This window comes from Paroedura picta, chromosome 5, assembly GCF_049243985.1.
Source record: "Paroedura picta isolate Pp20150507F chromosome 5, Ppicta_v3.0, whole genome shotgun sequence".
Classification (NCBI taxonomy): domain Eukaryota; kingdom Metazoa; phylum Chordata; class Lepidosauria; order Squamata; family Gekkonidae; genus Paroedura; species Paroedura picta.
This window is the reverse complement of record NC_135373.1, coordinates 114,107,134-114,134,498: the sequence shown is the minus strand read 5'-3', so window position 1 is coordinate 114,134,498 and position 27,365 is coordinate 114,107,134. Positions and strand designations below refer to the sequence as shown.

At 43.4% G+C, this 27,365-nt stretch overlaps 1 protein-coding gene across 3 annotated transcripts in view; it reads left to right on the top strand.

The window, feature by feature from the left end:
* CACNA2D4 (calcium voltage-gated channel auxiliary subunit alpha2delta 4) overlaps positions 1-27,365 on the top strand; it is a 208,767-nt gene that overhangs the window by 12,622 nt on the left and 168,780 nt on the right. For all 3 annotated transcript variants that reach the window (XM_077340036.1, XM_077340034.1, XM_077340035.1), the window contains exons 3-6: positions 10,817-10,933; positions 17,677-17,736; positions 24,422-24,584; positions 26,305-26,436. In XM_077340036.1, the coding sequence (XP_077196151.1) occupies positions 10,817-10,933; positions 17,677-17,736; positions 24,422-24,584; positions 26,305-26,436 (472 nt within the window). The remainder of the gene's footprint in view (positions 1-10,816; positions 10,934-17,676; positions 17,737-24,421; positions 24,585-26,304; positions 26,437-27,365) is intronic.

The window sequence follows — 27,365 nt, the reverse complement described above, 5'->3', positions numbered from 1 at the left end:
TGGTCAGGACACTGGAATTGTTTCAGCTCTTTATTGGTGCCAGAACATGATACAACTAGGACCAAGACTGCACTGAATACCCCCCCCCCCAAAAAAAAAACACCACAATGTATACAGTCAAGGAACAAAGGGATCACTTGTGGCCGCGCAATTGGTCCGATCCCAGATGATTGATTTAAAACCGGTGGATCCCGGAATAGAGATCTTAGCAGCCCATTGGTTGTTTGCCATGCTGCTTCATTCCTCCCTCAGACCTCAAACTCGGTGCTCTGTAGGATCATTAGCATGGTTGCATACACAACAGATCCAAAATGGTCAAAGGAAAACAAACTGGCTCTGTTTAGGTTTATTTTTTAAGAGCTTCAGAAGTCCCACAAGATGCTTGTTCTGTGATACAGTCCAATCCGGAGAAAGGATATGAAGTTTTTTGAAGGGGGCCAGACTAGCTGTGTATGAATCAATTCTACAGAGCCCCATCAACCCCCCCCCCCCATGCTTGTGTCTATATCTGCTTGTAGATGAGAGTGGTTTTGCATGGAAAAATTACTCACTCACTTCCCTTCCCATGGCCTTGCTGTTGAATTTTGTCGTGGGACTAAAGCATCCCCAATCTAGGGGCTTGGGGAAGCCACATCTATCTTTGTCATGCTTGTCCTTGTTTCTTTGTGATCCTACGTAGGGTATTGCAAGCAACAAATCAGATTTTGGGTAACAAATCCTTTTATTGCTGCAACCATCAAAGAGGCTTGCCTGAGAAAACAATGCAAAGTCTGTTGCAGCACCCTGCCTTGACGATTTGACCTCCGAGCCTGGCATGGTGTCGCCCTTCTGAAGCAATTGAGTCTTATGCATTTCTCTCGCAAGAATGGCCCATCGAGTAAAGAATTAGGGTCCCTGTTGCTAAACCAAACTGATGATGGGGGAACCATTTGTTTAAGCAGCTGCACGAATCATAAACTGGGAGGGGGTGTGTGTGTTATTTTTTAAAGGTACATTGGGGAAGCTAGCTGAAGAAGAGCTGATATTTTGCACCCTGGTTTTTACTATCTGTAGGAGTCTCAAAATGGCTTCCCTTCTTCTCCCCATACCTTGTGAGGTTGAGAGAGCTCTGAAAGAACTGTGACAAATCTAGATATAAAATCAACACCAGAATTACTGGAACACTCAGGAGGGTTTATAGTTTTTTTAAAAAAAATTATTTACTGTTTGTAGATTATAAAACATCTACTTTGTATGATAAATAAATAAATAAATAACTTTGTATATATGTTCGTATTAATGTTAGACACTCAGAGCCTATGTCAGGGAGAGGTATCCAATATATCTAAATGATAATAATAACAAGGTCATGCAGCTGGCTTCATGTAGAGGAGTGAGGAATCAAAACCAGGGTTGATTATGCACAACAAGAAAACTCACAAAAAGTCTGCAAAAAAAGACGTTCCAGTTTTTGATTCTGGATGTGGCGGTGGTTTCGCCATGGAACACCATCAGTAGTTTGGTGTAGTGGTTAGGAGTGCAGACTTCTAATCTGGCGAGCTGGGTTTGATTCTGCACTCCCCCACATGCAGCAAGCTGGGTGACCTTGGGCTCGCCACGGCACGGATAAAACTGTTCTGACCGAGCAGTGATATCAGGACTCTCTCAGCCTCACCCACCCCACAGGGTGTCTGTTGTGGGGAGGGGAATGGGAAGGCGACTGTAAGCCACTTTGAGCCTCCTTCGGGTAGGCAAAAGCGGCATATAAGAACCAACTCTTCTTCTTCTTCTAGTTTTGATTATGCATTGCACTCAAACTTCATGGCAATCTTTTTGGGAGATTTCCTGTTGTGCATAACCAACCCTGGTTTTGATTCCTCACCCCTCTACATGCAGCCAGCTGCATGACCTTGTTATTATTATCAATTAGATTTATTGGATACCTCTCTCTGTCATAGGCTCTGAGTGGTTAACATTAATACGAACATATATACAAGCCGCTCCCATGGACGCTGCCAGCAGCATGTGTGGGTCAGGTGACATTGCTGCTGACCACAGCCTACCAAGGAGCTCCTAGAACAATGGATTAAGTATTCTCCCACTTGAGGAATGCTCTCTCAAGTGCAGAATCCATGACTTCAAGCTACCACGGTAGGCATAAAACCCCCACACATGCGTTTAAAAAAGGGGCGTTTACAAAACAGGAGATTTAACAGTGTCGGTGATCTGACGATGATTAAAAATTGTGAATGCATAACCCATCCACGTCTCCAGACTGGAGGCCATCGCTCTTAACCACTACATCACGCTAGACTACAAAAAGCTAGACTTACATTAAACCAGGTTTTTTCAAGCAGGGGTTTGTGAAACCCTGGGGTTTCCTAAATGGGTGGGAGTTAATGATTTATATATATATATATATATATATATATATATATATATATATATATATATATATATATATATATATATATATATATATATATATATATATATATATATATATATATATGAATTTTGTTAAACATTTATTGGATTATATGATTATATATGGTTATGTCAATCTCCCCCCTCCCAAAATGGCCAATGATGGGCCTGGAGGGGGTAGGAAGGGGAGGGGTCCCAAGTGGTCATATACACAGCTGTGCTTCCTAACCATATTATGCATGATCATGCCACTTCTGGGGTTTCATGAAGCTTGAAAAATGTTTCAGGGGTCTCTCAATGGTAAAAAAGTTGAGAAATGTTGCATTAAACCATCTTTCCACTCATGGTTTACTCCATATGGTTTGTCCTTGAAGTCTCAGGGTGTTTTTTCAAGGCCAACATTAGAATGCAGGTTGGTTAGGAGAAAAATAACCAGGGGAAAGAGGTAGTTGGTGCTTTTAACTTGTATGCCCATTTTAGGTCTAAAATTGGACCCACTGTCTGTTCTCGAAGGGGAACTGGCCTGGGTTTAAACAAAGGCTGCTTCTGTTACATTTAGGCAGGTCTTCTTTGGAAGTTGGTAAATCAAAGGACAAACACACAGTGGGGAAATACACATAACTTGAGAAGAACCATGAAAGGTGGATGATGGATTCAAAATGCTGCATTTACTCAAAGACCTTGAATGTAAGATGAACTGCCCCTCCCAAAAGATAACGCACAAAAAGGCTTCTTAAGTTTCTACACATGCCTATAACTTGCATGTGTATTTAAGATAACCTATTTTTCTTCATGGCGTTCCTAGGGGGAAAGCTAGCCTTCCTTTTAGGTAAACAGAGACTTGAATTGGGTTCACTGGGGAAATTACTGGAATATTCTCCAAAGGTTATTTCAGATTTCTGCCAAGTGGATAAAAAGTGATTACTGAAGGTCCAGAGACCCACACTTCTAAAGTTAAATTACATAAAAGAAGTAGGAGCGTTTGATGTGATTGTTTTCTTTCTACCCAAAATAATTACAGCGGCGTTATCAGTGCAGGACAAACGGTTGCTCTTGTTATTCAGAAAATGGATTTGGCGTGCATACCTAGCTCATAAGTCCATTTAATTGCTTCTAATAATAGTATGATTTTTAAAGGCACAACAACAGTGTGTTTATTTCGTCTGTTCTTGCAAGTATACTGTCCCTTCTACCATCTTTTTCTCAGAAACTAGAAAGATGCTCATTCAGTATAATCTGAAAACGTACAATGGTTCTGCAAATTTATTCCTGACATTTCATGCTGTAGAAACATTTCTGTAAATCAGAGGAATTCAGGTTAGTTCACAATGTGTTACTGGTTACGTGTTTAGTCAAGTATTTGAAAGATTGTCATTTGGAGGAGGGCAGGATGCTGTTCCGATTGGCTGCAGAGGAATGGACACGCAGTAATGGGTTTAAACTGCGTGGAGAATGACATCACCTAGATATCAGGAAAAAAATTTCACAGTCAGAGTAGTTCAGCGGTGGAATAGGCTGCCTAAGGAGGTGATGAGCTCCCCCTCACTGGCAGTCTTCAAGCAAAGGTTGGATACACACTTTTCTTGGATGCTTTAGGATGCTTAGGGCTGATCCTGCATTGAGCAGGGGGTTGGACTAGATGGCCTATATGGCCCCTTCCAACTCTATGATTCTATGATTCAATAAGATATTATAGCCTTTCTCAACTTTTTTGAGAAGTCCCTGAAATATTCTTTTTGAGAAACCCTTGAAATGTTTTTCAGGGCTTTGAGGAACTGCAGAAGTGGTGCATTGGTGCAGATAATAGTTGGGAAGTATAGCTGTGTACTAGCCCACCTTGGACCCTTCCTCTTCCCATCCCTTCCAGGCCATTTTGGAAGGGGCGGGGTGCAGGTTGACATGACCACATATGGTCATATCACCCAATAAATGTTTAATGTTATGTATACACACATATAAAACTCAATTAACTCCCACCCATTCATGAAACCCTGGTTGAGAAAACCTGTGCTAATCTGTTTATATGAATACCAGTACATTCATGTTAGATGGTACAGAATCTACTAGTCATTTATATTAGTTGTATGTATGGGTCATTTCTGAATTAAAATAAATTTCATTACAAAAAATCATATAAAATAAATTATGAATAGAAAATACATAGCTGATAATTTTAAAAAAATATATCACAAAGAAGCAACACAACTATCAATGTCTTGTAAGGAAAGTTTTAGTATGTTGGGAAAGTGAAGACTTCAATTATGAGCTGAAGGCTCAGATTATGGCACAGGGTACAGTGTGACAGTGCCCTCTCCGATTTGGTCAATCTCTGCATGAAGAATCTCTTGAGGAGGTGGGAAATAAATGTAATGAAATAATAAATACACAGAGAAGTCTGCTGGGACAGGGAGCTCCAGAGGGAAGGTACCATAACAGAAGAAGAAGAGTTGGTTCTTATATGCCGCTTTTTTCTACCCGAAGGAGTCTCAAAGCACCTTACAGTCGCCTTCCCTTTCCTCTCCCCACATTTGAGATGGGTGAGGCTGAGAGAGCCCTGATATCACTGCTCCGTTAGAACAGTTTTATCAGTGCCATGGTGAACCCAAGGCCACCCAGCTGGCTGCATGTGGGAGAGTGCAGAATCGAACCTGGCATGCCAGATTAGAAGTCCGCACTCCTAACCACTACACCAAACTGGCTCTACCTCAAATCCTAACTAATCTTACTCATGAGAATTAAGAATCCGGCTCACACCTCAAGAGAGAACAATGAACAGGAGAACAGACTATAACAATATCTGGTAGCTAGTTGTGCTAGCCTGTAATAACAGAGCAAAATTTGAGCCTGGTAGCATCCTGACGATCAACCAAAATTCCCACTAAATCTTCATGAGTCAAAGCTCATTTCCTCCGATACAAAGATGGACCAAAGAGAGAGTTGCCCAAAATACAGAAGTAACTACCTGCTCACATAATAGGAATCACCTGCCTTGATTTTGTTAAAGCAAAGGGAAATAGGTCACAGTTCTTCACACGTTCAGTTCTATTTATTGCTGCATCTAATGCACCCTTGAAAATTAGGGTGTTTACAGATTCAATTAAAAGGGCAGTGGGTTTCAAAATACATTTTCTTCATCAGGGTGAGGACAGCTTCCTTCTACATTCCTCTGTCACTGCCTGTGGGTTCCCCAGCAGGAAGAAAAGCAACTCCCCAATTGTTTCAGACAGCACAGGATGGAAGATTCAAACCAGCTTTCCCTTGCATCACAATCCCAAATAAAATTGTGTCCCCAGGAGAGTGGCTTTTAGGGAACAGGAAATGCTGGGAGTCTAATCATGGAATTCCCATATCTGATTAAACCTCAGGTTTGTGCTATGTAGATATGGGTGAGAAAGAAATGGCATTTTTACACTTGGATTTAAGATGGGGTGAAAGCTGGTAAGAGTTTCTAGCTTGGATGCAGCCTTGGAAGAGAGATTGGGTGTACAAATTTCATTCAGGAATGTGATGCTGGGTCTGCTGTCCGCTCTGCCTTTGCCTGAGCGTCCGTAAAGAAACAAAATATTGCTAAGGTGCCGTCGAATTCCAGTGTTGCCTTATCCAAAAGAAACTGAATCATGGGGCACTTTTCCTGTCCAGTGCTGTGTTCTGAATCATCCCAGCTTAGTTAATTGTTAGCGACAGGTTTCCCACTCGGTATTTCAGATTAATTTTAAAAACGTTCCCCAGTACAAAAGGCTCAGTCAAGAGTTGATATATAGTTTTCTGCCGGTGTGCATTCCTTAGAAAGATACCTGAAATCTCCTCAAATTCAAATGGGTAACCGTGTTGGTCTGACGTAGCACAGTAGAATCAGAGTCCAGTAGCACCTTTAAGACCAACAAAGATTTATTCAAGGTGTGAGCTTTCGAGTGCAAGCTCTCTTCGTCAGACTATGAACTCCTTACATGACAATGGGAATGTGTAGCAAAAATGAATTCTGTTACATTAGTAAACTGTGTCACACATCCAAATACAGCCAATGATAATTCTTTGCCAAAACAGCCAATCAATCCCCTTGAAATTCAGTTGTTGTTCACACAAACATGGGAGAAATAAAACTGTCTGTGAAAGTGGTCAAAGGCTGTCACATCACCATATGCTGCTTGCCCCATCTGTTCCCATACCAGTGTGAAACATTCCTACAAGGTAAATGCCGGTAACTCTCTTATCCCAAGTCCAGAGAGTAAACTCAACATACTATAACATTACCATTATTTTACAGTCACATTATCACCGTATCACAAATAAAATAAGTTGTGAGGAATATAGATGCACAAGTTGAAAAAGGTTAGCAGATTTGTATATCCATATTCCTCACAACTTATTTTCTGTAGGCAAACAGAATTGTAAAGTTCAGTTGGTGGTTGAGCAAGGACAAGCCCTGTGGATTTCTGTGGCTTCCTGGGTCATCTGTCTGTAGCCCAGACAGAGAGAGAAACAAACTTCTCTTCATTGCCTGACCCTCTGCTCTGCACATAGAGAGACAAACACGCCCTGGTTCTACACTTTGCTAAATCTTCTTCTTTGCACACTGCTTTATCTCGGCTGCAGTAGGCTGTTCCTCCATTCATTAAAAGTTTTCAGCATAAAGATATCTGTGAAAAGGGATTGCCCTACGGTGTTATCAACAATTCTAAATATAACTGAGCAGAGAGAGGGATCAGACCACAGGGGCTGCCCTTGATCAACAGGGACAGCGGGAGCATCTGTTTGCAGCGTCTTTCCACGGTTACATTTCAAACGCTGTTTAGTTCTATCTTTAAATATTAGTACTATAGTTGAGGCTAGTCCCCTTTTAATGTGAAATGACAGATGAGTAATTTAAATGTTCTTCGTGAACAGACAAGAGCGAAGGCAAGAAGAGAAGATGAACAATCAAAGACTCTGGTTCAAAGGGCTCATTTGTTCAGCATTACAGAAAGCAAATCAGGAGCCTCTGTGGGGTAAGAAAGGCCTTGATGGAGGGAGGGAAGAATGGGAGCAGACAGAAACGGGGGGGGGGGGGGGCAACAGATAGGCACAGAATATCTATCCAGTGGGCAAGCGTGGAGGTAAATAGTATTGCTTAGGGCGATTTAACAGTGCCGAAAGTGACTCGAATTGCTTGGCACAAGGACGTCGCAGGATTAAAAACAGACAGTGGCCTCTGCTTCCATATCACTGATAGTGGGTCGTCAGAGAGACTCGTCATAAAAGAAATACATAGAGGCGATCAGATATGTAGGGTCAGTGTGGTGTAGTGGTTAAACAGTAGCCTTTAATCTGGAAAACTGGGTTTGTTTCCCCACTTCTCCACAGGCAGCCAGCTGGGTGACTTTTGGCCAGTTCTCTAAGGGCTCGCTCAGCCTCACCTGCCTCACAGGGTGGCTGTTGTGCTTTGAGACTACTTCGGGTAGTAAAAAGTGAGGTGCAAAAGAACAGCTCTTTTATACCCTGCTATTCACTGTCCAAAGGAGTCTGAAAACGATTTACAATTGCCTTCCCTTCCTCTCCCCACAACAGACACCTTGTGAAGTAGGTGAGGTGGAGTGAGCTCTGACAGAACTGTTCTTTGAGAGCAGCTCTAATAGGACTGTAACTAACCCAAAGTCACCCAGCTGGCTGCATGTGAAAAATCGGGAAACCAAACTGGACTCTCCAGATTAGAAGCTTTTCAATGTTCCACAGGGCCTGCAAGACGGAGCTCTTCTGCCAGGTCTATGGTTGAGGCTGGGGCTGCTGGGGTACATCGACTGCTCTCCCCCGGGCTTCTTCTTGAACACCGTTGACCTCCTCCTCCTCCACCCCCCCTTTTTTAGGAAGGGGGGTAGGAAGGGGATATTATTATTTTGCCGCCATGCTGTGATGTTTTTAAGTCTTTTAATGGGAGTTTTAATGGGGTTTTTAAGACACTGTAACCCGCCACAAGCCATTTGGGAGTGGCGGGAAATAAATCGAAATAATAATACAGTATTTGCTGGCGTATAAGACTACTTTTCCCCCCTGAAAAGTGGGGGGGTCGTCCAAGTGGGGGGGTCGTCCTATACGCCGGATGCACTTCAGTTGGGATAGACATAGCTGCCCATTGTACTGTAATGTAATGTAACAAACTCTATATTTTGAGTGGAAATGTTGGGGGGTCGTCTTATACGCCCAGTCTTATACGCCGGCAAATACGGTAATAATAATAAAATAATAAGCCGCTGTTCCTAAGCACTACACCAAGTGTTGGTTTTTATGCCAAGCTTTTCACTACCCAAAGGAGTCTCAAAGTGAGGTCAATGGGGCTGAGAGAGCTCTGACAGGACAACTGTAACAGGACTGTGACTAGGCCAAGCTGGCTGTATGTGGAAGAGCGGGAAATTAAACCCAGCTTGCCAGTTTAGAGTCTGCAGCTCTTAAACACATCACGCTGATCCATATTATAAGCCTGCATTATAAGCCTGTAATAAGCGTATGTTTTTCCACATGTGGGACATTAGAGTGTGTGCACTGACATAAGCACTCCCAACATAATTAGGGGTCTTTTTATTCAGCAACAATCCCACAGCAAATTGCCCCTCGATGACTTAGAGCCAGCATAGCTAAGAGCTGTCCTTTCCCCTATGGAGGTTGGAGGCGAGGAGCAGACACCATGTCTCTTCCACCTTATCTCAAGTCCCTGATGACCACCCGCAACTGTACAACTGGTCGATCTTCAGGACCAGAAAGGGCCTCTTAATAATACAATCAGTGTTTGAAAACAAGCAAAAAGAGAGAGATTTAAGCGATGGGACTGTCTCCACACCTGCTGGAACTTCTCATCAAACTCCAAACCTCAGCGGTGATTTGCATGTTCACCTTTGGGGGACTCTCTCACTCAGGGATTCAGCTGCCACAGTTGTGAGAGACAAGACGCTGGACTAGATAGACCATTGGTCTGATCCAGCAGGGTCCTTCTTATATTGTGGTTCTTCTTTCCCACATTTTGTTGCCTTAGGTATCTTTAGGAACACTAAATTTCATTTATGCTTCATTTTATCCCTGTATCTTTAGAAAATGCTAGAATTGCTCTCGATGCTGCATATATAATGCACATACATTTTGCAACCATTGCTGCGTATATAATGCACATACATCACTCCTATTCATCATGCATCAATTTCCACTGTTCTTTTGTCTGATGGGGACCAAATGTGTACCATCCATCACTCCCATTACGTTATGGCAGGCTTTGAAAGTGGAATGTGCACAGATCTTCCAGGTTTGCAAAGGTACACGCCTGCCCAAGCTGTGACCATTTTATGTTAGTTCAGGAAGGCATTTTCACTAAAGCGCAGTAAGCCTTTGCCCCCTCCGGTAGGGCAATTTGCCACAGACAGGCAACACCTCACCCCATGAAAGAAACATTTAAAAGAAGCTTGACATTGTGGAGCAGGAAGGCAACTAGTGCTATATCGTCACTTAATAATAATTGATACTGCCTGTGCTTCTGATAGAACCTCAAGACAAAGACCTGCCCTATGAAGCAGAGGACTCTACAGCTGACAAGTAATCACAGGCAATTAACTGCAACATTGAATAATTACTTATGCACCACACATTAAAGGAGGCTTTCTCAACCAGGGTTTCGTGAAACCCCGTTGTTCCTTGATGGTCTTGGTGACCTTGATGGTCTTCCTGAATGGATAGGAGTTAATTTTTTGTATAGTATAAATTACTAAATATTTATGAGGTGATATGACCATACATCTCATAAAGAAGAGCCTAATGCTGGGAGCAATTGAGAGCAAAAGAAGAAGGGGATGACAGAGAATGAGGTGGCTGGATGGAGTCCCTGAAACAGTCGGTGCGAGCTTAAATGGACTCCGGGGAATGGTAGAGGACAGGAAGGCCTGGAGGATCATTGTCCATAGGGTTGCGATGGGTCGGACATGACTTCGCAACTAACAACAGCAACAATGACCATACATGGTCATGCTGACACCCCCCCCCATGGCCAATAGTGGGCCTGGAGGGGAGGGGCATCTGGGTGGGCGTGTACACAGCTATCCTTCCTAATCATATTTTGCATAATTACACCACTTCTGGGTGTTCTTGAAGCCTGAAGAACGTTTCAGGGGTTTCTCAACGACAAAAAAATTGAGAAAGGCTGCATTAAAGGAAAGCCGTTTTCTGGTATACTTTGAATATTATAGTGAATTTAGATCATGTTTGCATCCCAGGAGAATTCCCTTTTATTTAAATTATACAGAAGTTTTCCACAGCTAAGAAAAAGAAAGTGTATCAGTCCAGATGGTAGCTGTTGGAAATCTCAACAGCTTATGAGTGATCATTAATTTTAGGGATAGCCGGTTCCTCACTTGTTTGTGCAATCTTTCCTGTACTGTTGATTTTTTTTTTATGGTAGAAGTATAAAGATGTGGAGCCAACTATGAAGATCAAAGAAGTGGATGGATTGGAACTGGTGAAGAAGTTCTCTGAGGAGATGGAAAGCATGCTGCACAGAAAAGTAGAAGCTGTTGAGGTAAACCTTCATTTGGCATTTTCCCTTCCATTCTTTCACAGCTAACAGTAAGGGAGGAAAACAAGTCATGAAAAAGAGTTTATGATCATACATAATGGCTTACGTGGAAGAACAGGCCTGCTCTAGCCTGCAGGCCCTGGTCCACCCTGCCCTCCAAGATTTTTCCAACAACTAGAGAGGCTTTTCTTTCTCTCCAGTAATCCAACACCCCCACCTGACCTTTAGAAGCATTGCCCACTGGGAGGGTCAGGACTCCCAGGTTCCCGTCCAAGATCTGAGGCTTGGCCTCTGTGTCTCCTGCTGGTCACCACAGGAGCAGTTTAGTGCCTTAATAAAATCAGAGTCCAGTAGCACCTTTAAGACCAACACAGATTTATTCAGGGTGTGAGCTTTCGAGTGCAAGCACTCTTCGTCATCTGACGAAGAGTGCTTGCACTCGAAAGCTCACGCCTTGAATAAATCTTTGTTGGTCTTAAAGGTGCTACTGGACTCTGATCTTATTGTGCTACTTCAGACCAACACGGCTACCCATTTGTATCTCGTTTAGTGCCTTGTACTCCCTTTGAGGAACAGCCATTTGCCAACTGCCTGCCTCCTTTTAAAATAGCATTTCCAAGAGAGTACAGAGAACTGCTGCTGGTGCAGAGAACTGCTACTAGCACCCCAAGTTATAAAGTATTTATTAAAGAGAAAATATTCACAGGCATACTTTGAGCACAGCACCAGATAGAGCAAGGGATTCAAAAGAAATAGATAAAATGCAATTCCTCCTGTCTCTTTCTCTATATATGCCCTATCAGATGTTAAAATATAGGACAGTCTTCTTAGTTTAGGAAGTTATAGACCTCTGCTGAGTTTCTTTTACCTTGCTACAGCTTCTAGCTCAGGGGTAGTCAAACTGCGGTCCTCCAGATGTCCATGGACTACAATTCCCAGGAGCCCCTGCCAGCGAACGCTAGCAGGGGCTCCTGGGAATTGTAGTCCACGAACATCTGGAGGGCCGCAGTTTGACTACCCCTGTTCTAGCTCCTCTGGCCAGCACATAATTAATAAAGAGAAAACAAAAAACCTAACTGGAATTAGCAAGGACCTAATAGGTTGGATGTCTACACAATTTAGACAACAGGTTACAAATTTATATAAACATTTATTGTGCACAGCTTCTTAAACAAACAATCCAAGGGTATCATTTCATTAAAACACAGCATTTTTATCTGTGACAGATTTAATTGTCAATTTGAACAACTGACTGTTGAATGGAGCAATTGCTTAATATGGACGGAGGTAGCAGAACTTGACACACAAGCACACAAAGCCAGTTGTGCTGTTCTGCATAGTTTGGGAGGGATACAGTGAAGCAGCCATTTGAATGGCCATGAATGGGTAGACCAGGGGTAGTCAAACTGCGGCCCTCCAGAGGTCCATGGACTACAATTCCCAGGAGCCCCTGCCAGCGAATGCTGGGGTAGACAAACTGTCAAGCCACGCTTAGAAAAACCAACAGGGGTGGCAAACAGGATATGCACAGGTGTGTGGGCATCTCTCTCTTTAATGCAAGGCTAGCTTGCACAATGCTGTACCAGAATTCCATCCCCCAGAGCAGCCTTCAGCTCCCAAGGTATACTGAGCACAGTGGGAGCAAATATTCATCAAATAGAGTTACAGTCATGTGTTTATCTGTGAGAATGTCAAGAAGAGGTCAAGTTCAGACAAGATTGCTGAATATTATTTCTGTGCTTCACATTTTCATCTTGAGGGGATAGGCCGGAGTCTTGAAATAACCGAACTGCACCATGGACTTGGTGCAGCTGTTAATTCTAGCCTGATTTCTAGTCCCAGCAAATCTGTTATATTTGTTTGTGGTGAGGAGTTTCTGAGAATGGCATTTCTCACTGCTTTGATGTTTGCAGGTTTCTGCCTTCCCAGTGCCCATGGTTAATGTTATAGCAGTCAATTTCCACTCCTTTGATCACCATCTAAAGAGCCTCTTGTGGCGCAGAGTGGTAAGGCAGCAGACATGCAGCCTGAAAGCTCTGCCCATGAGGCTGGGAGTTCAATCCCAGCAGCCGGCTCAAGGTTGACTCAGCCTTCCATCCTTCTGAGGTGGGTAAAATGAGTACCCAGCTTGCTGGGGGGTAAACGGTAATGACTGGGGAAGGCACTGGCAAACCACCCCATATTGAGTCTGCCAAGAAAACTGCCAAGGGTCAGACATGACCCGGTGCTTGCACAGGGGATACCTTTACCTTTACCTTTAAAGCCCAGGGACAAACCAACAAGGAGATGGAAACAGGAAAAGAATGTGTGTGGAGGCATCCCTGTAGGCTTTTAAAAATCCCTTTAGGGTTATCGTGTCCTCTCTACTATGCTGTTGGGCCTGGAAACAGAAATGATGTAGAAGATTGATGGCTAGAGAAAAAGAGAACAGCAAGATTATTTTTGTACCTTGTGACTTCTGAAGCTGCAGTTTCCAGGAGAAGACGATGGAAGGGGAGAAGAGGAGGCATTTCTCTGTATTTGCAAAATGCCCTTCCCCCCACCTACATGGTCATCAGATCCAAGTTGATGTTACTATTGTAGAGGGACGGGTTCTTTCCATGCCCCCAGTAGAAGGAAAAACAACAAGTAGAAATCGGAGGGGGGGGGGATTATTTTTCCCTACTCCTGTCCATATCTCTTTAAAAACTCAAATTGACAAACTGCAGTCTGTAAAAGAAATTAATGTGTTTTTTTCAAAGGATTGCAGAATTACATGAAATCTGTGCTAACAGAATTAATGGGAGATTAAATGGGATCCACTTTTTCTTCTGTTAAGAAACACTCAGGGTTCTTGTGTAGTCTCCTGTCCATGCTGGCCAGAGCCTGGATCTAGCTTCCTTCGGCCAGATTGCTATATCTCAGTTGGCTAGATCAGGTAAATGGCTCATCCAGTCCAACCTGTCTCATATAGTACTCAGAATCTCAGAAGGAGAGCAAACAAGGCAGTGAAACCAAAGCTGCCTGTTGTTTTGTTGTCTCTCATCTTGCAGGGGTGGCCAAACTGCAGCTCTCCAGATGTCCATGGACTATAATTCCCATGAGTCTCTTCCAGCATGATATTGGCAGGGGCTTATAGGAATTGTAGTCCATGGTCAACTGGAGAGCTACAGCTTGGCCCATCCCTGCCTCTCACAATGGAGATTCCATTGAGTCAATGTGGCTAATAAACATGGTTGGACATCCTCTTTGAATATCTACCCCCCTCGTGCCTTCTAGCAATACGCTAGTTATTCTATGGAATAGATATCCCGAAATTTAACCCCAGCTATCTGGGGTTATCCTCCTTGGTTTGAACTAGATTTGAATGGAATCCTATATGTATTAGTCATTATTTTCCTCTGACTTATTCCTGGAGCTTATATATAAAACAGTAAAAAATTGTTTTCCGTAATAGGCAACTAAAGTGGCTGATAAAAACCTAGGAAGTGTTCAATGTTCAGTTAAATCCAGTTGAAGGAAAATGATGCATGTTTATGCTCTGCCTGGTTTGAGAACCAAAATATTTCATTTGCTTTCAGCTGTGGCAAAAATATCATGGTGTGCAATGATATACATTTAGTTTTGTCTGCTGTAAACAACGTATGTTACAATCAATTTCAGATGGGGACAGATAGGAAAGAGAAAAAGCTATAGTTAGAACCAAATTACATATTACGTGGGAGATCTGTGACTGGATCTTCCAATATTTTATTTTTAATGAGATGCCATTTCCAGGAACCAGTTGGCTTTCTCAACTTGGGCTTTGTAAAATCCTGAAGATTCTTGATGGCCCTGAAAGGGTTTCCTAAATGTGTGAGTGCGTTTAGTCAAGGCTATGGTATTCCCAGTTGCAATGTATAGTTGCGAATGTTGGACCATAAGGAAGGCAGAGCGTCGAAGAATTGAGGCTTTTGAACTCTGGTGCTGGAGAAGACTCTTGCGAGTCCCCTGGACTGCAAGGCGAACAAACCGGTCAGTCCTAGAGGAGATCAGCCCTGACTGCTCCTTAGAAGGCCAAATCCTGAAGATGAAACTCAAATACTTTGGCCACCTCATGAGAAGGAAGGACTCCCTGGAGAAGAGCCTAATGCTGGGAGAGATCGAGGGCAAAAGAAGAAGGGGACGACAGAGAATGAGGTGGCTGGATGGAGCCAATGAAGCAGTAGGTGCAAACTTAAATGGACTCCAGGGAATGGTAGAGGACAGGAAGGCCTGGAGGATCATTGTCCATGGGGTCGCAATGGGTCGGACACGACTTCGCACCTAACAACAATAACAAAATGTGTGAGAGTTAATTAATATATATGGGTTTTGTAAAATCCTGAAGTTTCTTGATGGCCCTGAAAGGGTTTCCTAAATTTGCTAAACATTTATCTGGAGATATGATAATATTGTAAGAGCCTCTTGTGGCGCAGAGTGGTAAGGCAGCGACATGCTGTCTGAAGCTCTGACCATGAGTTTGGGAGTTCGATCTCAGCAGCTGGCTCAAGGTCGACTCATCCTTCCATCCTTCCGAGGTCGGTAAAATGAGGGGGTAAAATGAGCTTGCTGGGAGGTAAACGGTAATGACTGGGGAAGGCACTGGCAAACCACCCCGTATTGAGTCTGCCATGAAAACGCTAGAGGGCGTCACCCCAAAGGTCAGACATGAGCCGGTACTTGCACAGGGGATACCTTTACCTTTTACCTTTATGATAATATATGGTCATTCATGTCAACCTGCCCCCCCTCCGATAATGACCAGTGATAGGCCTAGATGGGAGTAGGAAGGGGAGGGGTCCTGGATGGGCAGGTACACAGCTCTGCTTCCCAACTGTATTCTACACAATCGCACCACTTCGGAGGTTTCTCAAAGTCTGAAGAATGTTTCAGGGGTTTCTCAATGGTAAGAAACTTGAGAAAGGCTGGATTAGAGAAAAATGGCAGCAAGGCATGGAGGAAGAAATTTACTCAATCTGTTCTGTCCCCCCCCCCCCAAAAAAAAAATCACTCCCAGCTTCTGCTTTTGTGGTTTGGAGGTGATTCTTGCTCTCCCTAGGCAAATAATAGCTTAGGATATGAGTGTATAATACAGACTGGGGAAATAGCAAAGAAGAAAAGGTTATGCAGAAACCCCCATCACAACATCCATGTTGCACTTAATTTAAAAATATATTTAATCGAAATTTCAGATCCCTGAGTTCTCAAAGAAAGGGTGGTATATAAATCCCGGAATACATTAATAAAATAAATTACAGAGACATAATCACAAACGTTGGGATACCTAACCTTTGATCTATCAGAGTATCTTATTTTGATTAGCAACGTGTTTACAAAAAGATGGATTTTTTTGCTCTGTGTCTTTACTTCATATGTACCATTGGCAAAGTATATAAAATGGCCATTCACGTGATTGTGGTTGAATGAACACAAGCCAGGCTGGACTTTGTCCAATCGAGCTATAAACATAGTAAAGCTTATTGTCTTTATATCCATAAATGCTCTAAGAAGGGCTTTGGGGCTGCTCTTCATAATGGTTCCATTTGAACAACGTCAAAAAGCTTCGGAGCACTCTTAAATTTATTTAGCCTCTATAAATAGTTCACACAGCAGCTCTCAAAGTACGTCTGGGAGATTGTTAGAACTGACCCTGCGAAACTGTGCATCTAACCTGTGACATGTAATCTTGCAGCAGGAAAGATTTGCAGAGCTTCTTAGAATTATGCAGCACAGCAGAATCTGTACTCTTCCAAATCCTGTTATGAACCCCAGCGGCAGGGCAGCCATCCTTCCCCCTGTAATTTTAAGAGCTTCATGGCAGGAAGAAATTCATCAACATTTGTTTGTTTGTTTGTTTATTGTATTTATATACTGCCCTCCCTGAAGGCTCAGGGCAGTTTACATGAAACAAGCAACAATGCAGGTTTACAGTAATAACAAGGTGATAACAACAATAACATTAACATAATAACAACAATAACATTAAAGAATGGTGGAGAAAAGGGGGTTGAGAGGGGACATGATAGCCCTCTTTAAGTATTTGAAAGGTTGTCACTTGGAGGAGGGCAGGATGCTGTTCCCGTTGGCTGCAGAGGAGAGGACACGCAGTAATGGGTTTAGACTACAAGTACAACGATATAGGCTAGATATCAGGAAAAAAAATTTCACAGTCAGAGTAGTTCAGCAGTGGAATAGGCTGCCTAAGGAGGTGGTGAGCTCCCCCTCACTGGCAGTCTTCAAGCAAAGGTTGGATACACACTTTTCTTGGATGCTTAGGGCTGATCCTGCGTTGAGCAGGGGGTTGGACTAGATGGCCTGTATGGCCCCTCCCAACTCTATGATTCTATGATTCTATGAACTGGCAAAGAGCATCAGCTCAACTCATACTGATAGCCCAGTGAGTTTGGTGGAGCTATAGTGGGTGCTATAGGAGGGAGGCTTGGGGAGGGCCCGTAAGAAGTGGTGGTTCAGGTCGACCACAACCGAATGCCTGGTGGAGGAGCTCCCTTTCGCAGGCCCCGTGGAACTGTTTGAATTCCCTATTCTAGAAACACTGCATCTGGCACAAGCAGAGAGGCCGAGTCTGTCCCAAGAAAACGCACAAAAACAGAGATCCTACTAAACAAGGGCCATTTGACTAATACTTTTAAACAGTTCCTTGTACTGCTTCCCATACAGGTGTCTCATTTTCGTTCTGTCATTTTTGTTTCCCCCCCCCCCCCACCTTTTAAATCTGAATTCATTAGCGGTTGGTCGAAGCAGCTGAAGACGCTGATCTCTACCATGAGTTCAATGCCTCGCTCGTGGTAAGTCATATTTTTATTCTGGAATATTAACACTGCATTCATATCTTCCAATAGCAGGGGCTTCATTTGGGTGTCTTAAAGCTTTGAGGAATACTGGACTAGTTCAACTTTCATATCATATGGATTTAGATTCAGGTTTCTAAGGCTTTCAACTTTCATATCATATGGATTTAGATTCTGGTTTCTAAGGCCATGGACTTTCATACCCAGTGTTTCAGATATTCTAACACACTTTATTTAATTCAACAATGCAAAGCATATTCCAGGATTCAGGGAAATGTCAAAGTGGTTCATTAACAACAAGTTCAGGTTAAGAGTCCTATAGTCCTGCTCATGAACCACTCACTGGCAGTCTTCAAGCAAAGGTTGGATACACACTTTTCTTGGGTGCTTTAGGATTCTTAGGGCTGATCCTGCGTTGAGCAGGGGGTAGGACTAGATGGCCTGTATGGCCCCTTCCAACTCTATGATTCTATGATTCTATCACAGCACAGTGACTTCTTCTGCCTTGGGTTTGATGCAAGATGGCACAATTGGCCTCTTCAACAAGTTCTTCCCACAAAGATTGCAGAGGGAATCTCTATTCTTGCTTTATTGGCCTAAATGTAGAAGAACAAAGCTTAAGTCCTGTAGCCCATCAGAAGCTAAGGAATAATTAAAGTCAGTAAGGGTCAGACATTTTGGATGATAAGTGTTTGGGTTACTCAGCAGTCGGGGTGGGGCCAGTGAGGGCCCCACCCAAGCTGCAGCACTAACTTGCCCTACCTTAATGTTTTCAATTAAGCAATTGTAGATAGGGATACCAATTCCCAGATGGGACCTGGGGAGCCCCTGGAATTATAGCTCATCTCTAAATTAAAGGGATTAGTAGAAAATGGCTGCTTTGGAGGGTGGACTCCATTCATAGAATCATAGAATCATAGAATCATAGAGTTGGAAGGGGCCAGACAGGCCATCTAGTCCAACCCCCTGCTCAATGCAGGATCAGCCCAAAGCATCCAAGAAAAGTGTGTACCCAACCTTTGCTTGAAGACTGCCAATGAGATTACATTATACTCTAATGAGATCCCTCCACGCCCCAAATCCCGCCCACTCCCGGCTTCACACCCAAAGTCTCCAGGTATTTCCCAACCCAGAGCCGGCCATCCTAATTTAAGATGTCATTTTAAAATGAGAGCACACACTTTAAAGAAAATTTACAGTTAAAAAAAAATCAGGAGCAGTAATTCAGTATGACAGACCTCTACAACTCTTCCACCTGAGCTTCCAGGTGTATTGACCCAAGGCAGGGTTGCCTGGTCCTTCAGGCCACTAGTGCGGTATGGTTGCCAGATCCAGGTTGCAAAACACATGAAGATTTGGGAGCATGGGGAGGACAGGGGCCTCAATGTCTTACAATGACACTGCGTCCACTCTCCAAAGCATCCATTTTTTTTCTGGGGGAACTGAGTTAAGCTGTAATTCCAGAAGGTCCCCAAGCCCCACCTGGAAGCTGGCATCCCTAACCCAGATTTTTCAACCTCAGGATCACCTTTACAGCAAATGCCCTTGTTATATGTGTTTTATAGTTGAACCCAGATGTGACACTGCAATGCTGAGGTGTTTGTATATACATGTGCACACATGCACACACACTGCTGCTGCTTTGAGCAAGTTTAGTAGTTACAGATGGAAAAAAAAACTGTTGTCCAATGGCCACTGTTGTCTCTAGGTCTGATAAATGGCACTGAATCAGGGAATGACATGTTAGTAGGCCATCAGGACCTGAAGTAGCCATGCCCTTAATGTCACATGGTTAGAAGTCATCAATTCACCTGTTAATGTTGTGTCAGTGAGCAAACTGGCAGTGTCATCCTAAGCTATTACGCCCGTCAAAGTTCATTCAAGCCAATAGGTTTTAGAAGGGTGTAAGTCTATTTAGGATTGCACTGTAAGGTCTTTGATACCATTGATTCAGAGAGACTTACTCACAGGAGAATATTCTAAGGACTGCAGCATGAAAGTTATATCCATGTAGTGCAGGGTTCAAATGTTCCCAAAGGCATATTTTCTGCTCCAGGTACCATAAATCTAATGGTTTCTACCATAAAGACACATTCCTACACTACTCTATTTGTTAATAGATCCCGTGACCTCAATGGTGCTTACATATTCCATCTGGAATGTGTAAGAGAGTTTCTCCTGGGTGATTTCCAAGAATCCATATGCGTGCTCCGAACATCTGTGATACATAGCTCATAACTGGAAATGGAATATTTTTGCCAAAATTAAATGCATACAAAGCAGTTTTTGTTATACTTTGTTGAATGTTAACAGGGGATTAATAAAACATTCAGTAGTACCATTATCAACAAAAGATGATAATTCTTTACATTTCTTGATTTAGCAAATTCATTATATTCCCTACCCAGCAGTTAGTTTTGAAAAGGCTCAAGAAATTTAAAAATGAGAAAATATTAAATTAAAGAGAAAGCAAGTGGGATTTTTGGCTCCAATAAAAAAGTAATAATTATAAGAAAAAAATTCTAGAAAACCTGACAAATTTCTTGGATACCTCTGCCTTATAGCATATGGTTAATTCTTTAACAGACAGATTTAGTCTAGCTTCAACCCAGTTTTCAATTGGAATGGCAGAACATGATTTTGAGACTACAGAGATCAATTTGTTGGGGCCTCCTCAATAAATCATCAGGAAATGTGTCAGTGTCACCTGTTCTAGAAGACTTGCTATGGTACAGCTGTAAAATTTTCTTCTGCAGAGAGAGCCGTGCTTTCCCCTTGTTCTAGCTCATCTACTAATATTTATAGTCAGCTCCAAATTCCAGGAGGATTTTTGCTTTGAGCAGGACAATAAATATAATAACATAAAAAATTGTAACCTGACACTTTTATGTAGTCCTTGAAAATTGTTTTGGGGTCAAGGGAGCTAGAGTGGGTGCGCAGTCCTGGTTGCCAGAGGGGACATTTGAAAAAGCCAATGAAAGAGAGTGAAAAGAACTACAAAGCTAGCTGGTCAAAACTCTTGAAACAAGAAATGGTTGCTTATTCTGATTGGGGATGCAGATGTACCTGACTGGCCAGATACTAGTGACTGAGGAACTACGGCAGAATTCACTGCTTGGTATATATACTTCTATATGTAGATGATGAGATTAATGTTTTACTCCATTGTGACTGCATAATGTTGTATCCTGAACCCAGTTAAACAGTCTGTATCAGATCTGAAGCTATCAGAGTTGAATTTAACACAAGACTATAGTGGCTCTTAAAGTAGAGTTACCAGGAATCCCCCCCCCCAGACACCGGCAGGGGATGAAGGGGGTAGGGTTACTAGACATAGTATTGGAAAATCCTGGACTTTGGGGGTGGAGCCTGAAGAGTACAGGGATCTCAGTGGGGTACAATGCCATTGAGCAATGCCTCAAAAGCACCCATTTTCTCCAGGGGAATTGATCTTTATAGTCTTGAGATGACCTTTCATTTCAGGGGATTCCCAGATCCCATCTAGAGGCTGGCATCCCTGATTAAAGGAGGCAAAACCTTTTAAGAGGTTTAGTATTTGGGGGAAGTTCAAAGAAATTAAAGTTTCAAGGCCAGATTTCTGGAATCTGCAGCACTGTATTTCATGGTTCTGAGATTCTGCTGTATCCTTTAGTGGCCAGGGCTCATGGGAATGATAATCCTTGGACATCTGAAGAGCCACAGTTTGGCCACTCTTGGTATACATTAAGAATAGACACAAACTGGAAAATAACATTTCAGTTCAGAGTTTTCTGACAGCTTTACTGCAGGGACTATACATCGCTGGAAGATTTAAGTACTGTCAAGCTAATGATGACTCCCTGTGAAGAGGAAGTAGCTTTGCTACTGCTAAATATGCCCATCCAGGTGAATAAAGAGAATTATATAGACCAGTGCTTCACATTAGCTCAGTGGTTCTCACCCTGGGGGTCGAGACCCTTTTGGAGTCGAACGACCCTTTCATGGGGGTTGCGGCAGGGCTAGCAGCTTGGCCGGGGGGGGGGACGCCATCCACACAACAGCCTTGCAGGTAGATCGAGATAGAGCATTCATGTGTCTGGAGCAGCTGAAACGAGAGATATCAGCATGGTGGGACAAGAGGCAGAACTGAACTGAGAAACCCTGGAAAAAAACAATTTATATATAATCATGAACAATGGATCTTCATGCCATTGGTCAGTTTCAGTTTGATTTCTGTGAAAGAACACTTGCCTAATTTTATGGTTGGGTCATCTCAACATGAAGAACTGTATTAAAGGGTTGCGGGGCTAGGAAGGTTGAGAACCACTGCATTAGCTAATAAGACAGTGTTAAGGGAATTTAAATTTGGAAAATTAAAGCCACCTTCATGAACAGGAAGCAGATAGATAGACAGATAGACAGACAGATAGACAGATGTCTGGAGATAACTTGTAATCCTGGGAGAACTCCAGACGCCACCTGGAGAGTGGCAACCCTACTATGGTAGGCACTTGACAGTGAGGTATGATACTAGAGGGAACAAGATGGGAGCCCATATAAAATCACAGTGAAAGGGGTAGAATACGTTCTTTGGAAATTTCTTTCTTGCACAGTGTCAGGATCAGTACCTGCTCTCTGCCATTTCTCTCCAACAGACAGGGGTGACCCCATCTTGCCTATGTCTCATTGTAACCTCTATTTGCATTTTGTGTCTCTCCCTTGTAACCCACGTATATTCACTGCTCCCATGTACTCATGCTTTGTAGTTGTTCGCTTTCATTTGTTTACTTTGATCTTTGCCTGCTCGCTCTGCATTTTGTCTCCCTTATGTGAAACATTGTAACAGAGGGCCTGCAAAAGGCTTTATCTTTCCGCTGGCGCCGGCTGGCCCAAGGACGCGCGAATTTCAACACGCCTGGTGCAGGAAGCCTGGGATGGCACCTGGGAGAGGGGGCACCCCTCCCCTGGGCACACTCAAGTTTTGGGCGGGAGAATTGTCTTGATAAATGCTTGTAGTTCTGACGTTCGACAGATTTGACTTCCTGAGTTATAGTGACTAGATCTTACTTCCATTAAAGCTTTCTTTTCTATAGATGTTTTGTTGTGAGTTTCGTCGGCACTTGACACACAGACTGGAATGTCTCATTCACTAGTTCAATATTTGAGCCAAAGATTCAATGAGCTACCAAGGAGTAAGCTATTTGTAGGGAGAGAGTCTAAGCAGGAAGCTGGTGCAGAGGTCAGTGGTATAAAAATACCTACAGATATATACAGTACATGCCATTCATTCCAGTTAAGTGCTTCCTTGCTATTCAAACTCTGACCCTCTGTAATGAACATGTGCCCCCTTACACCTGCAAGCATCCGCGTGCTCCCTTACATTGGCAAGCAACCAGTTAGCAAAACTGTCAGTTTCCTAGACACCTTCTGTTGCCAAGATAGATTGGAGCCCTAAAATCCAGCTACATGTTAAACAAAGCCATCAGCGTTAAATCCAATAGCATGTAAAGTGAATTTGTGAATTTAGGTCAGTGAAATCCAGCATCTGCAGCGCAAGGGCAGCACAGGCAGGAGATAAATGTACTGTACTTTCATAGTTAAAGAGGTTAGGGCTCTCTCCAGTTTGGAGAAATGAAGATCAAGGGGATGATGTGATAGTGGTTTACAAAATTATGCATGTGACAAAGAAGGCAGAGAAAGAAGTCCTTCCCTCCCTTTCTCACAATACAAGAACTTGTGGGCACTTGTGAAATTAATAAGCAGTAAGCTCCGACTAGATAAAAGGACTTCCTTCTTCACCCCAAGAATAATTAACATGTGGAATTCATTGCTACAAGAATTAGGGGTGGCTACAAGAGGGGATTGTATAAATATATGGAGCAGACGTTCATCAGTAGCTGCAAAGTATAGATAAAATGTTATGACGGGGACAGTGATGCTCTGTACCCAGGTTCCCTCTCTGCCAGCTCCCCTCTCCTCCCCTCAGATCCCCTCTCTGCCAGCTCCCTTGGGCCAGTCAACATTCTCAGCCTAACTTACCTAACAGGGCTGTCGTGAGAATAAAATGAAGGAGAGGAGAACTATGTAAGCTACTCTGGGTCCCCTGTGAGGAGAAAGGTGGAGTAAAGCCAGCTTGGTGTAGTGGTTAGGAGCGTGGACTTCTAATCTGGTGAGCTTGGTTTGATTCCCCGCTCCTTCTCCACATGCAGCCAGCTGGGTGACATTGGGCTCGCCACAGCACTGAGAAAGCTGTTCCGACTGAGCAGTAATATCAGGGCTCTCTCAGCCCCACCTCTCTCACAAGGTGACTGCTGTGGGGAGAGGAAAGGGAAGGGGAATGTAAGCTGCTTTGAGACTTCTTCGGGTAAAGAAAAGCGGCATATAAGAACAACTCTTCTCCTTCAGTAATATCAGGGCTCTTTCAGCCTCACCTCCCTCACAGGGTGTCTGTTGTGGGGAGAGGAAAGGAAAGGTAATTGTAAATCACTGTGAGACTCCTTCTGGTAGAGAAAGGCAGCAATATAAGAACCAACTCTTCCTCTTCTTCTAAATAAATTCCTGAGAACCAAATATGAAGGTTTTACTGGTTTGTATGGCACACCATCTCTGTCATTTCTCCATCTCTCCCTGAGCCTCCGGGGAGGGCGGTATAGAAGTATGATAAATAAATAAATAAAATAAATAAATTTCTCTTCCTCCGCAGTTTGACTATTACAACGCTGTTAAGATTAATGACAAGGATGAAAATGAAAATTACGTGGAACTCGGGAGCGAATTCATTCTGGAGCCTAACGAGCACTTCAATAACCTGCTGGTGAACACGACCTATAGTGACATACAGCTTCCAACGAATGTCTACAACAAAGGTACAGGCACTCCAGCCTTTGCTCTATTGTGAAGTCTACACCAAAAATCACAATTGGAGTAACAAAAGACAGAGGAAATTCGGAGCACCGGGAGAAGAAAAAGAATGGAGGTGAAGAACGGCTTTCGCCCGCTGCATTTGGCAGCAGCATTTAAAGGCAGAAATTAGCGGGTGACGGTGCTGATCTCCGTGCTGTGAACAGCTTTACCTGCTAATCCCTGCATAGGTAGCTTCTCTTAAAAGCACAGCAACATGTCAGAATTTCTCCCCCCTCCACACACACACACCTACCTTCTGACCAATTGGCAAGAACAGGGAGAGGGGAGAAGCAAGACGTGATCACAGGTTTACTTTTCTGTGTAGCCATGTAACCCGGCCTTTCTCGAGCTTTTTACCATTGAGAAATCCCTGAAACATTCTGCAGTCTTTGAGAAACCCCAGAAGTGATGTCAGCAGACCTCGCCTCCCTGCCATGTCCCCAGAAGTCACATGTCACCAGAAGTGACATCAGACACTCCCACCGGATGTGACATTACCCTCCATCGCCCCCTGCCCCTGCAATGTCAGAAATGTCAGAAACACTGTGGCCACTGTGACATCATGAGCCCTCCTCCTACCCTCCTGTTACTAGGCATAGGTGAAGGGGGATGAGCATGTATGGGTGTATCGCCGTGTTTGCTTGTTGTTGCTATTTTGTATTTTTTTAATTGTTCTGTGACGTCCGATTTTAATGGGGTTTTATTGGGATTTTTGTGATGGACTATTGTAACCCACCACGAGCTGGCTTGGGAGTGGCAGGGAATAAATCTAAAAACTAGATAGATAGACAGACAGAGCTGGGAACAGGGATGGGACAGGCATCTGCTGCTCCATCACCTCCTGCCAACCACCCCCCATGTAGTTCAGTTAAAATGAGTGCACTTACCTCTCTGGACTCCAGGTGCTACCAAGTGCAACAAACCTCATCCAGCAAGGATTTTTCTAATGAGCCCCTCCCCTTTCTACCCCCTCCCAGCCTATCATTGGCTATTTGGGAGAGGGCAGGTGGGTTGACATAACCATATATGGCCATATCACCCAATTTTTTAAAATTGAAAAATATATTAAAAATTAATTAACTCCCACCCTATCAGGAAAACCCTTCCAGGGCCGTTGATAAACTCCAGGGTTCCATAAAACCCCTGTTGAGAAAGCCTAGTGTAACCGAATGGCAGGGTTTCTAGAAGATTCCACACTTGTTGAGTATTTTCAGCTACTACTTAAAAACAAACATTGAAAGACACACAGTTTAGTATCTCCAGCTAAAGAAAACTGGGAAAGATTTGGTACCAGGGTATGCTACATGGAACAATCACTTTTAATTCAATACAATGGAACTTCATACATTCATATGTTCACTTTCTACCCCCAAAAAACTCCAGTTTGTTAAAGTTGTGATACAAGTGGTAAAGCTTGTTAGTCCTTCTTAACAGGGGTAGTCAACCTGTGGCCCTTCAGATGTCCATGGACTACAATTCCCATGAGCCCCTGCCAGCAAATGCTGGCAGGGGCTCATGGGAATTGTAGTCCATGGACATCTGGAGGACCACAGGTTGACTACCCCTGCTTCTTAACACTTCCCTGCTTTTTGTAACTTTCCCGTTTGTTAAAAAATATACACACTAGAAAACAAAATTCTACTAACCTGCCTTACCTGTTCCTTCACTCCCTCTTTGTCCCAGACCCTGATATTTTGAATGGGGTTTTCATGTCTGAAGCGCTGAATCCTATTTTCGTGGACAATTTTGAACGAGATCCCACTCTCACTTGGCAATACTTCGGCAGTTCTACTGGATTCTTCCGATTGTATCCAGGTATGAGATCTGGTGCCTATTTGGTCTGAAAATCAAAGTCGGCTAAAGAAAAGGCTTTGACTAGACTAGAACTGAGAAACAAAAAGGGACACATGGCGTATGATTCATAGGGTTGCCAACCTCCAGGTGGTATCTGGAGCTCTCCTGGGATTACAAGTAAGCTCCAGGCGACAATCAGTTTGCCTGGAGGAAATGGCTGCTTTGGAAGGTGGATTGTATGACCTTCTACCCCACTGAAACCCCTCCCATCCCCAAACCCCAGCCTTCTTGGGCTCCACCCTCAAGATCAACAGGTATTTCACAACCTAACAATTCAGTCCATCTTAGGCATTTATGCAAGGCTGGGTCTGCATGTACATTTTCTCAGGAGTAGGCCTCAGTTTGGTGAAACTTGCTTCTGAATAAGCATGCGTAGGGCTGAGAGTCCTAGTTGTTTCACTGGACTAGTTATATGGACATCTGAATGTTTCTTATAAATCTAAGTAGGACTTAGAAATGTTTAGATTGTACCCATTTTCTGCAGATCAGGCAGGAAGGCTCAAGTAGTAATGGCATTAATGTTTTTACGAGCTCCCCTTTAGTAGATGGTACCCCTTTTCTCTCTGGGTCATCTTTTCTGGTGGCTTTTTATGCTGTTTGTATGTCAGGAGGACATTTTCAAGGCCTTAAAGGCTCACACAAATCCACTGGCAATAATTTGGCCACAGCTTTATTGGCAAACCCCTGGCAAGAAGTGTTGGCACAACACATGCAGATCCTGTCATCTTACAGCCGGCAGACTATGAGAAAGCCTCTACTGGAGCAGAACAAGCTACTCCATCCTTGCTTAAAGACCAGATCCACCCACCTGCTGGAACCTTGTGGGACGGCAGGCAATTGGTGACCCCTTGGGCATGACCTCTACCTGGTTCCCCCTGCCTCCCAGAAAT